Here is a 12,247-nt window from a genome sequence, read left to right as displayed (position 1 = left end):
AATCAAATTGAATCGAATCAAATCCCGATCGGTCATGTCGGATTTAATCGGATCGTAAATAGTATCGTAATCGAATTGCACAAAGAATCGTATCATGTAAATGGGGCTTAAAGCTCTGAAAGTAGTAGAGAGGGCTGTCTTCTGACTTTTATTATCTCAACAATTTTCTTTTTCTCTGCCAGAGGAGAGATCATTAGTTCACAGACTGCTCTGAAAGAATCATTTTGAATGCTGAGTGTTGTGTAATCTGCACATATTATAGAATGATGCAGTGTTAGAAAAAACACTATATACCTGAAAATAAAAATATGAGACTATTTTCTTTGCTGCTTATCTTAAAGTAATTATTCATAGTACACAACCAATTCATTATATCATATTTTTTTTTCGCTTCAGTGTCTCTTTAACCTCCCTAGCGTTCTGGACGAGCTGAGCTTCTCCAGAGACGCTAGAGGGCACCGCTCTGGCACTGGTGGGCCGATTTTGATAATTTTTTTTCAAACATGCAGCTAGCACTTTGCTAGCTGCGTGTTTGCTCCGATCGCCGCCGATCCACCGCTACCCGATGCGAAAGAGGCTCCCCCCGCAGACCCATGCGCAGCTTGGCCAATCGCCACCAGGCTGCGCTTTGGGGTGGATCGGGAGTCCCTGTGACGTCACGACGTTTGTCGCCATGGCGCCGGGGAAGCCCTGCAGGAAATCCCGTTCTGAACGCGATTTCCTGATGGGCATGATCGCCGGGGTGGGGGGGGGGAGGGAGCAGGAAGGGAAGAATCCTGTAGCTAGCACTAGGCTAGCTACATGGAAAAAAAAAACAGGACGTCCAGCAGGTTAAGGACCAGAGACTGCTGGTACCAAAGGAACCAATGAATGGCCACATGGACCTGTCGCTCTAACCAATATAGCCAATCTCTCCCTCACGTCTGGTGTCTCTATGACAGCAGAGCTCTGTGAGCCAGTCAGGAGCAGATTTAATTGGCTCTTGACTCTGTCATCAATGTGAGCCAATGTGATCGGCTCACAGCGATCACGGGGTCACGAGCCAATGAAATCTGCTCCTGACCATCTCACAGAGCTCTGCTGTCATAGAGACAGCAGAGAGAGAGGCCTGCCGTGAGGGAAAGATCAGCTAGAGCGTCAGGTCTGTCCGGTAATTGAAATCTATGCCCTAGTAGGAATAAGCAGCCACAAACAGGGCATAGATTTCAATTATCGCGGCCTGGAAGCAGTTAATGATGCAGGTGTAGGGCGCTTGAAGGTGAGGCAGGGCTTCCCAGCGTGCCACATAGCGCCTGAGTTCAGTGTGGCTATAGCAGCAATGCTATAGTCTGCACCCCATGCACAGGTAATCTGGGGACAGGGATCCGGAGATTTCCAGACCCCAAATTACCTCTCCCACTGAGTTGCTATGACTGGGGGGGAGGGGGAATAGTAATTAGTGCCGCCCAGAATTTGTGCGGCAGCAGGGTGAGCTGTCATTTGGGTCACCCTGCGCCAAAATGACGGGCGGCGATAGCGACTGTACACACTTGAGGGGACTCTGTAGGGTGTGTCTTGTTTCACCTGCTGCTTCCTGTGAAACGGAGGTACTCAATACCTCTTATCTCTATAAAGACTGTACGATTGAAAACAGGGTAATGAAGGGTATGCAGTTTAAAATAGATAGACTTTGATTGCTAAAATGGTTGTATTTACATAACCTTAATAAAATTGTCACCATATGCCATATTAAATGCAATAAATATTTCCTACATGTACATTTATCCAACTCTATGATTTGTTACCCTGCATGGATATTAAATTGTAAACAGTGTCTGGATAGCAATAACATCAAAACAGACACCACACACACTACACTCTCATCTGTGAGCCATCTTATGTACTGGATCCAAGCATAGGATATTTTCCTAAACGTTCAGGATAGTGTGCAGTTATAAGCGTTGGCGGACCACTACAGCTACAACAATATCCTATCATTCCTCCACCAGGGTGTGATATCCTTACTCATTCTCCAGTGCTGTGTTGAGATGAGCTTTCTTCCATAGAATATACTTTGGAGCCCCAGCTGGTAGGTCCCAATAGTTTCCACTCACCCTTGTCTGCTGTTCCTCCTTGTGGCTCTGCTGGAATTTTCAGATAGCGGCCGCCTCCAAGTAGTGGTGAGGCACTTCAGGTGACGTTCCCACACAGTTCCAACCTCCCAGATTGCAGTATTCCTGGTACGTAAAGTGCAGAGCACCTATGCCAATACGCTGGGAAGTCTTAAAGCTTTCTAAACACCAGGGACGCAGCACGGTTGGAACTGGGAGCTGATGTCACCAAAAGTGCCTTTTATAGACATATAATTGGGTACCATCCTTTATAATGTGAAGGATCCAAAACACAAAAAGTCGTTTTAGAGGCAATCCACCTTGCCTAGAAGACTTCAGTTACTTTATACAGAAGGACTTGAATTGAAAAATAAGGAGCTAAAGTGCAATTTTGTCAAAAACTTTGTAGAAATACTTTATTGATACAATTGACAAAAAACGTTAAAAAGGTATTTCTTCAATTCCATATGACTGATCTTTATATAATTAATTGTATATAAAAAGACATCAAATACTGTATTCTGGCTTGACTTGATTGTAACTTTAAATGGGTGTTGTGCTTAAAGGCAACGACACATGTTCGTTTCGGGCTCTCTATACAAAGTAAGTGCCCTTCATCAGGCCGTAACAGAAATTTCTAAAAAGTAAACAATAAAAGAAGAATACATTAAAATCGTAATTTCATATGATCAGCTCAAGAAGAGCAAATAAGAACGGAAAAGAGAGAAGAAACCCCACCCAGAAGGTGTATGGTATGTATTGCACCTGGTTCAAACAAATTTTGTGAACCAACATACCAGGAAGCGAAAATTGAGTGCAGATATCAGGCAATAAGATAGGTACTGTAGAAACTATTCACCCAAGAATTAGCAGGAAAGGCTAGCTCTCTATCAGAAAGACAAACACCAGAAGGACTTGCACCATGGACTAGTAAATATCAGTCCATGCATCATTGCATAAGCCCAAATCTAAAAAACCATACAAAGTGGTTGAGTAAAGGACAAAAGCACCAAGATATCTAAACATTTAAATATCCACCAGAACAATTTAATGAAAATGCATGTTATTTTATAAATAGTGCAGAATACAGCGGAACAAACCTGTATGGCTCAATCAATCAGCTCAAAGGCCAGAAATGTACACAAAATATGAGACAGGCATCCGGGCCCACCAGATGCACAAGATAATCTGTAAAAATATATATGGAAGAGGTATATATAAGGCCAAGAGATTAGTATCCCAACATATAGTGCCCAACAAGCAGCCCTACACATAAACCAATATCATATGCCCAAATAAGCCAGGGCAGATTCACATACTAATATATACATATATACCATAGTGTTAATAATGTTCATATTGTACACCTATGTCCAAAAAACTTCATGGCCACTAAACCATACTCCCTGAATAAACAGAAAGGAGGATCTACTTACTATTCCACGGCGTATTAAAGGCAAAAGGACGCTGCTAAAGTGGAAGTACCTCTGGGTAATGGCATCTAGCGCTGTTTAAATATCGTGCTCAGCGTCCTGGGGGACCCCATGCGTCTGCGCGAGCCGTCATCCAATTGGGAAGCTCAAAAGTTCTTCCCTTCCCTTAAGGTTGCGTACCAGCGTAACTACGCTGGAACGCATCGTAACGTGTTCAACAGTGACGTAGGCGCAAGAATGCGCCAATAGATGGAAGATGTGGCACAAAGTGGGAGGAGGTAGACGACCGCTATGGTCGCTCCCCTCCACTGCGTGGTACAGAATAGTCTGCGCATGTGGGAATCCGTCAGGGAAAAGGCGGAAATGGTATAAAGCCCCTAATGGAACGCATGATAGCTGCGGAAGTCACGCACCACCCCTAATGGAGCGCAAAGCTATAACGGAAGTGGTACACGGCTCCCAGTGGAGCGCATAATTGCAGCAGAGAGGTGTATGCTAGACCAACTATGTATAATGCAAAAGAGCTTAATCTTTTTCCCCCACAGGTAATAGACCTCCTCAAGGTAATGAATATGTTGAAGCTTATATTAAGCAAGTGAAAAAAGATGTTGCCAAACTAGAGATAGATTTCAAAAGAGGGAGCATGCCTTACATTCGGCATAGTATCACTAGAGCAGAAAAAGAAGCATTGTTTAGTCTAAAGAGAAATCAGTCCGTTGTGATTAAGCCAGCGGACAAAGGAGGAGCAGTGGTGGTCATGAATAGAAGTGATTATATTTCTGAAATTTTGAGACAACTTGGAGACAGTAATGTGTATAGGAAGTTGGATGTGAACCCCACAAGGGGCTTTCTGAGTGAACTTAAGATTATTTTGGATGAAGCATTAGATAACAATATTATTGACCAAAAATTGTTTGATTATCTATACAATGAGAAGCCGGTCACACCGGTCATATATTGCTTACCCAAAAATTATAAAAGACTCAACCAGCCACCAGGGAGACCGATTGTGGCAGGTTGTGACTCGATTTTCAATCATACTTCTATTTTTCTAGACAAAGTTTTGAGAAAATATATGTTGTGACAGAAGTCCTATATCAGGGACACATCCGACTTCATTAGACAGATGAGTGAATTAATCTTACCTCATGAGGACTGCCTCTTGATTACATTAGACATCAAATCACTCTATACTTGTATCCCACATACGGAGGGCAAAGCGGCAGTTCGGCAGTCCCTATTAGGTGATTTATCAGTCAGTGGATTACAAATTGAATTTCTTATGTCACTTTTGGAATTGGTCTTGGAGAGGAATGTTTTCCTGTTCCAGGACACTTTTTATCTCCAAATGCAGGGTTCTTCCATGGGATCCAATGTAGCCCCAGTGTATGCAAATCTATTTGTAGAGAGGTTCGAGGAGGACTGGATATATAGAAATGATTTATTTCAAAAACACGCATGTGTTTGGCGTCGTTACATCGACGACATTTTCCTTATTTGGTCGGGTCCTAAGTCTTCCTTTGATCTTTTCTATGATGGATTGCAGGGAGCCTAAAAATGCACTTAAGTTTACATTTAATGTCGAGACCTCCAAGATTGAATTTTTGGATGTCAATGTATGTAAAAAAGGCTGTTTATTGTCATTCTATCTTTTTTCCAAGCCAACGGATCGCAATACCCTCTTGGATTTTAATAGCTTCCACCCTAGAAACTTACGGGAGTCTCTCCCTAAATCACAACTAATGCGAGTACGTCGCATTGTCATTATCCTAAGAAATTAGTAAAACGTATCAAAAGTGATGTTATGAAACAAGATAGAACAGATCTGCTTAAGACCCGAAAAAATCGGGGTAATAGAAATGAGGACCAAATGATCTTGGCAACATCGTTTAATACTTTGTCACCGGAAATAGCAAAGGTAGTGAGGCGACATTGGCCAATTTTACGGTCTATGAGTACTAATATACCATCTTTTAGACAGGCTCCTATGGTGGCCTATAAAAAAGCACCTTCCATTCGGGATCATTTAATAAAAGCTGATGTGGGATCTACTAGAATTAACACTCAAAGACAATTAGCCCCCTTGCGGAAAGGAACCTTTCCTTGTTTACACTGCTCGTGTTGTCAGTTAGTTTTAAAAGGGAGGAGTATCAATCACCCCATGAAGGGGTTCCCTGTAAAGTTATCTCATTATGCCACGTGCAACACTGACTTTGTTGTATATGGAATTAAGTGTCCTTGTGGCAAAATGTACATCGGGGAGACCACTAGAGCAGTAAAGGAGCGGATTACTGAGCATAAGTTTAAAATCAATGTAGCTATTAGAAGGGGTCTTGATCATTCCCAAATCGATTCCCCAGTGGCTCAACACTTTGTGGAAATGGGCCACTCAGCAAACCAGCTAAGATTCTGTATATTAGATATAGTACCACCTGCAAGACGGGGGGGGGGGGGACGGTGACAGAGAATCGATCTTGCTTCACAAGGAGGCCTGGTGGATTAAGTTCCTACAAACATTACATCCTACTGGATTAAATATTGATTATAGACCCCAATGAGTGATTATGAATAGATTACTTTTTAATTGTTCTTCTCTTGTGTTTTTTCCTAGAGATCCGGACTACTAACGTGCAGCTACACCTGTACAAACTGTCTGGCTGTATATGTGGTAATTGCCCCTTTCTTTTTTGTGCCTCAACATGTAGTGCCTGATGACCTATAGCTTGTGGTTGTGTAAAAATAGATTTATTTTTTATCCCTTAAATTAGATCTAGTACACCCTGATGTGGCACTATGCATTTGTATTTATTTTCATTCTATTATGTCTCTGGGGCCCTCATTTAGGCCTTTATGCCAGCATACACCTCTCTGCTGCAATTATGCGCTCCACTGGGAGCCGTGTACCACTTCCGTTATAGCTTTGCGCTCCATTAGGGGTGGTGCGTGACTTCCGCAGCTATCATGCGTTCCATTAGGGGCTTTATACCATTTCCGCCTTTTCCCTGACGGATTCCCACATGCGCAGACTATTCTGTACTACGCAGTGGAGGGGAGTGACCATTGCGGTCGTCTACCTCCTCCCACCTTGTGCCACATCTTCCATCTATTGGCGCATTCTTGCGCCTACGTCACTGTTGAACACGTTACGATGCGTTCCAGCGTAGTTACGCTGGTACGCAACCTTAAGGGAAGGGAAGAACTTGAGCTTCCCAATTGGATGACGGCTCGCGCAGACGCATGGGGTCCCCCAGGACGCTGAGCACGATATTTAAACAGCGCTAGATGCCATTACCCAGAGGTACTTCCACTTTAGCAGCGTCCTTTTGCCTTTATTACGCCGTGGAATAGTAAGTAGATCCTCCTTTCTGTTTAGTCAGGGAGTATGGTTTAGTGGCCATGAAGTTTTTTGGACATAGGTGTACAATATGAACATTATTAACACTATGGTATATATGTATATATTAGTATGTGAATCTGCCCTGGCTTATTTGGGCATATGATATTGGTTTATGTGTAGGGCTGCTTGTTGGGCACTATATGTTGGGATACTAATCTCTTGGCCTTATATATACCTCTTCCATATATATTTTTACAGATTATCTTGTGCATCTGGTGGGCCCGGATGCCTGTCTCATATTTTGTGTACATTTCTGGCCTTTGAGCTGATTGATTGAGCCATACAGGTTTGTTCCGCTGTATTCTGCACTATTTATAAAATAACATGCATTTTCATTAAATTGTTCTGGTGGATATTTTAATGTTTAGATATCTTGGTGCTTTTGTCCTTTACTCAACCACTTTGTATGGTTTTTTAGATTTGGGCTTATGCAATGATGCATGGACTGATATTTACTAGTCCATGGTGCAAGTCCTTCTGGTGTTTGTCTTTCTGATAGAGAGCTAGCCTTTCCTGCTAATTCTTGGGTGAATAGTTTCTACAGTACCTATCTTATTGCCTGATATCTGCACTCAATTTTCGCTTCCTGGTATGTTGGTTCACAAAATTTGTTTGAACCAGGTGCAATACATACCATACACCTTCTGGGTGGGGTTTCTTCTCTCTTTTCCGTTCTTATTTGCTCTTCTTGAGCTGATCATATGAAATTCCGATTTTAATGTATTCTTCTTTTATTGTTTACTTTTTAGAAATTTGTGTTACGGCCTGATGAAGGGCACTTACTTTGTATAAAGAGCCCGAAACGAACATGTGTCGTTGCCTTTAAGCACAACACCCATTTAAAGTTACAATCAAGTCAAGCCAGAATACAGTATGTCTTTTGATATACAATTAATTATATGAAGATCAGTCATATGGTATTGAAGAAATCCCTTTTTAACGTTTTTTGTCAATTGTATCAATAAAGTTTTTCTACAAAGTTTTTGACAAAATTGCACTTTAGCTCCTTGTTTTTCAATTCAAGTCCTTCTCTATAAAGTAACCAAAAGTGCCTTGCCACTACCCAGAAGCAGCTGCAAGGAGGACCAGCGGACGAGGGTGAGTGGAGAACATTGGGAGCTACTGGCTGGAGCTCCGAAGTATATACTGCAGGAGAAAGCCCATCTCAATGCACCACTGGAGGGTGAGTAAGGATATCTTTATTATTACAATAGATTGATCCAATACAGACACTGCATCATGATCCAAAACATTAAAGCCACATTAAAAGAGCATCCCATAGGAGAGATGCCTATACAAACGGTGTAGTGGCCCATAGAATAGCAAAGTGTACAGTTAATGAATAAATGTAGGATACTCAGCCCAGAGAGAAGTCAGGGGGCACAAGCAGCGGCAATATGTCAGGGGAGACAGAGGACCCCCTCAAACGGATCCCACTAGTTCCTCGGGTGTTACCCCGCTTTGTGAAGGAGAGGGACGGCTGGGTGTCCCTCCTGTACACTTCAGGGCTGTGGAGGCTGAGCAATTTTGGGTACCTGGAGTCAGAGTCGGTGGTTTAAAAAACTGAGGAGTCGGATGATTTTTGTACCGACTCCACACCACAGCCCTGGTACACTTTGCTATTCTATGGGCCGCTTCATTGTTTATATAGGCATCTCTCCTACCATGTATATACATGTGATTTTGCACCAAGCTCTTGCAATTTATCATAAGGTTGTTATTCAAATTTATATTTGATTTTTTTCACCATTAAAGAGAACCCGAGGTGGGTTTGAAGAATATTATCTGCATAGAGAGGCTGGATCTGCCTATACAGCCCAGCCTCTGTTGCTATCCCAAACCCCCCTAAGGTCCCCCTGCACTCTGCAATCCCTCATAAATCACAGCCACGCTGCTGACAAACAGCTTGTCAGAGCTGGCTGTGTTTATCTCTATAGTGTCAGTCTGCTGCTCTCCACGCCTCCTGCAGAACTCCAGTCCCCGCCTGCATCCCTTTCCTCCCTGCTGATTGGAGGGAAGGGAGGGGGGCAGGGACCGGAGCTCTGCAGGAGGCGGGGGAGCAGCTGAGACTGACACTACAGATGTAAACACAGCCTCACAGCATGGCTGTGATTTATGAAAGATTGCAGAGTGCAGGGAGACCTTAGGGGGGTTTGGGATAGCAACAGAGACTGGGCTGTATAGGCAGATCCAGCCTCTGTATGCAGATAACATTCTTTAAACACACCTCGGGTTCTCTTTAAGAGTTTCTTTCTTTTGTGATGTGGAATGTGGTTGCTGCATATAAATCACTATCCCAGTGCATCCTGCACTACTGAACCCGAGTTCAAAGCCCCCTGTGTGATCTGATATACTGAGCGCACTGGGTAGAAGTGACGAGAATATATTATAGTGGCACAGTTATTAAGTATACGATTAGTGCAATCGATTGACAGCATGGAGATTTTATGGGATGCTCTTTTAATGCAGTTTTAATGTTTGGATCATGATGCAGTGTCTATAATGGATCTATCTATAGTGATCGTAAAGATTGTTATGTACTTCTTTAACCTCCTTGCCGGTTATCCCGAACTCAGTCCCCGCTGGGCCGATTTGCATAATTATTTTTTTGTTACAAGCAGCTAGCACTTTGCTAGCTGCTTGTAACTTCCGATCGCCGTTCTCAACGGGATTTCCTGCATACTCTGATCGCCGAAGGTGATCGGAGTGGGTGGGGGGATGCCGCCGCTCAGCGGCTATCATGTAGCGAGCCCTCGGCTCGCTACATGATTTAAAAAAAAAAAAAAAAAACCTCCTGCGCTGCCTCCTTGCTGGAGGAATTGAACCGGCAAGGAGGTTAAATATACATCTTGAGTGGTGATGCCTTTTTAACCAGTTTGGGACCGTAGGAATACACAACCCTCCCCCCCCTTCCCCAGGCTATTTTTTATTATTTAGGCCACTGCAGCTTTAAGGCCTTGCTGCAGGGCTGCACAACTCAGCACACAAGTGATCCCACCCCCCTTTTCTACCCACCAACAGAGCTGCCATAGTTTGCAACACTGTACAATGTAAATAGACGGCGGTTTTGCCATCTAACAGTCTCCTAGTGGCGACCACCGCTGGGAAACTGATGACGGAGCTCTGTTCCGTCACTCAAGCGGAGATGTGTGTGCATCGGCACACGTGATCTCCTGCAAAACCCCGCCCCAGGACTTGATGCCAATTGGCATTAGGTGGTCCTGGGGCTGCCACGACATTCACGCCAATTGGTGTGAGGCGGTCGTTAAAAGGTTTCTTTTCTCCCCAAAAAAATAATGTATTTTTATATACAGACTGTTATACTCGGTTTATAACATTGTACTATATAATATGCAAATGCAAATTCCTTCAGTGCGCAATGTTTTCTCTTTTGAAAATTCTAATAAAAAAATTATTATGAAAAAAGAAGTGCTTGAAGCAATGAAGAGGAGTCACACAGAAATTCTGATGCCCATCCCCTAACATATCATGTATGGTGTAATATGTGTAACTGACAGCTGTGCTTTGGTTGTGGTCAGAGACTGGGAAGGTTTGCAGACCAGTTGGGGGGGGGGGGGGGGGGGGGAATATGAAGTCTTTTTCTTCAGGTCTTTTTCTTACTCCACTCAGAGGTGATGATGTTTCTCTATTTGCAGAGCGGAGTCCCGGCTTCAGGAACCTCTCAGAGTCCAGTCTCTCTGTATCCACAGACTGTACAATGGAGAATGAGGTCATCATGCAAGATTATCCCCCGGGGATCTCTACTACCACTAATATTCCACCCGACTCTACCAGTCCCTCTAACCCCAGGGGGCCTCATGCGGGAACCAATCAGAAAAAGGGATTTTACTGTGCTCAGTGTGGGAAATGGTTCAAAACAAACTCATACTTTATCATTCATGGTAGAACTCACACTGGTGAGAAGCCATATTCCTGTACTGAGTGTGGGAAATGTTTCGTACAGAAATCACAGCTTGTTGAACATGACAGAACTCACACTGGTGAGAAGCCATATTCCTGTACTGAGTGTGGGAAATGTTTCGTACAGAAATCACAGCTTGTTGAACATGAGAGAACTTACACTGGTAAGAAACCATATTCCTGTACTGAGTGTGGGAAATGTTTCGTGCAGAAATCACAGCTTGTTGAACATGAGATAACTCACACTGGTGAGAAGCAGTTTCCCTGTGCCGAGTGTGGGAAATGTCTTGGACGGAAGTTAGACCTGGTCAACCATCAAAGAACTCACACTGGCGAGAAGCTGTTTCCCTGTCCTGAGTGTGGGAAACCTTTTGCTCAAAAATTATCAGCTTCTTGCACATGTAAGAATACACAGCGGTGAGAAGCCATATTTTTGTACTGAGTGTGGAAAAAGGTTTATGCATAGAGATCACTTTATTCTGCACAAGAGACAGCATGCAGGTGAAATGCTATATTCATGTTCCGAGTGTGAAAAACCACTTCTTACGCAAATCACAGCTTTATGATCACCAACGAACCCACACAGTTGAGAAGTCATTTCCATGTTCTGAGTGTGGGAAATGGTTTAGAAGTAAATCAAACCATACTGAACATGAAAAATCTCACACTAGTGAAAAACATTTTCTTGTACTGAGTGCGGGAAATGTTTTGCACAGAAAGGAAACTTTTTAAGATACATGAGATATCACACAGGGAATTAACCATATTCCTGTTCTGAGTGTGGGAGATGTTTTGTAGATAAATCAAATCTTACTGAACATAAAAAGACCCACACTGGTGAGAAGCTATTTTCATGTTTTCAGTGTGGGAAATCATTTGGAAATAAGTCATATCTCATTGGACATGAGAGAACACACACTGGTGAGAAACCGTATTGTTGTACTGAGTGTGGGAAATGCTTTGCACGGAAATCAGATCTTATCTTACATAAGAGAACTCACACCGGTGAGAAGCCGTATTGTTGTACTGAGTGTGGGAAATGCTTTGCACGGAAATCAGATCTTGTCTTACATAAGAGAACTCACACCGGTGAGAAGCCGTATTCTTGTCCGGAGTGTGGGAAATGTTTTGTACAGAAATCACAGCTTGGTGTTCATATGAGATCTCACACCTGTAAGAGGCCATAATTCTGTACAGAGTGTGGGAAATGGTTTCTTCCCACCTATTTTCTCCATTATACTTCCTTACAATAACATAATATTATGAACTCGGAGTCTTAAGACTTAGAAATGACTCCTCCCCATAGATATTATAAGGTCTTCTGGTCTCCCATAAGCTCTGACCTCAGTGAGGAGAATATCAGGTTTAGCATTTTATGTATTAAAGAAAAATAAATCATTTATTCT

The 12,247-nt window shown here is 43.0% G+C and overlaps 2 protein-coding genes across 3 annotated transcripts in view; both read left to right on the top strand.

Annotated features, from left to right (window-relative positions):
* The window catches only part of LOC137524450 (oocyte zinc finger protein XlCOF22-like), a 37,169-nt gene extending 25,539 nt beyond the window's left edge, over positions 1–11,630 (top strand). For both annotated transcript variants that reach the window (XM_068244326.1, XM_068244325.1), the window contains one exon: positions 10,577–11,630. In XM_068244326.1, coding sequence (XP_068100427.1) covers positions 10,639–11,262 — 624 coding nt within the window. In that variant the 5' untranslated portion in view covers positions 10,577–10,638 and the 3' untranslated portion in view covers positions 11,263–11,630. The remainder of the gene's footprint in view (positions 1–10,576) is intronic.
* LOC137526079 (zinc finger protein OZF-like) lies at positions 11,337–12,028 on the top strand. Its single transcript, XM_068247294.1, is given in 2 exon segments — positions 11,337–11,342; positions 11,537–12,028. Coding segments are annotated over 2 exon segments (498 nt in total).
* Positions 12,029–12,247: the final 219 nt, after the last annotated feature.

Source organism: Hyperolius riggenbachi, chromosome 7, assembly GCF_040937935.1.
Source record: "Hyperolius riggenbachi isolate aHypRig1 chromosome 7, aHypRig1.pri, whole genome shotgun sequence".
In the NCBI taxonomy this organism is placed as follows: Eukaryota; Metazoa; Chordata; class Amphibia; order Anura; family Hyperoliidae; genus Hyperolius; species Hyperolius riggenbachi.
This window is presented reverse-complemented; position numbering and strand designations above follow the sequence as displayed.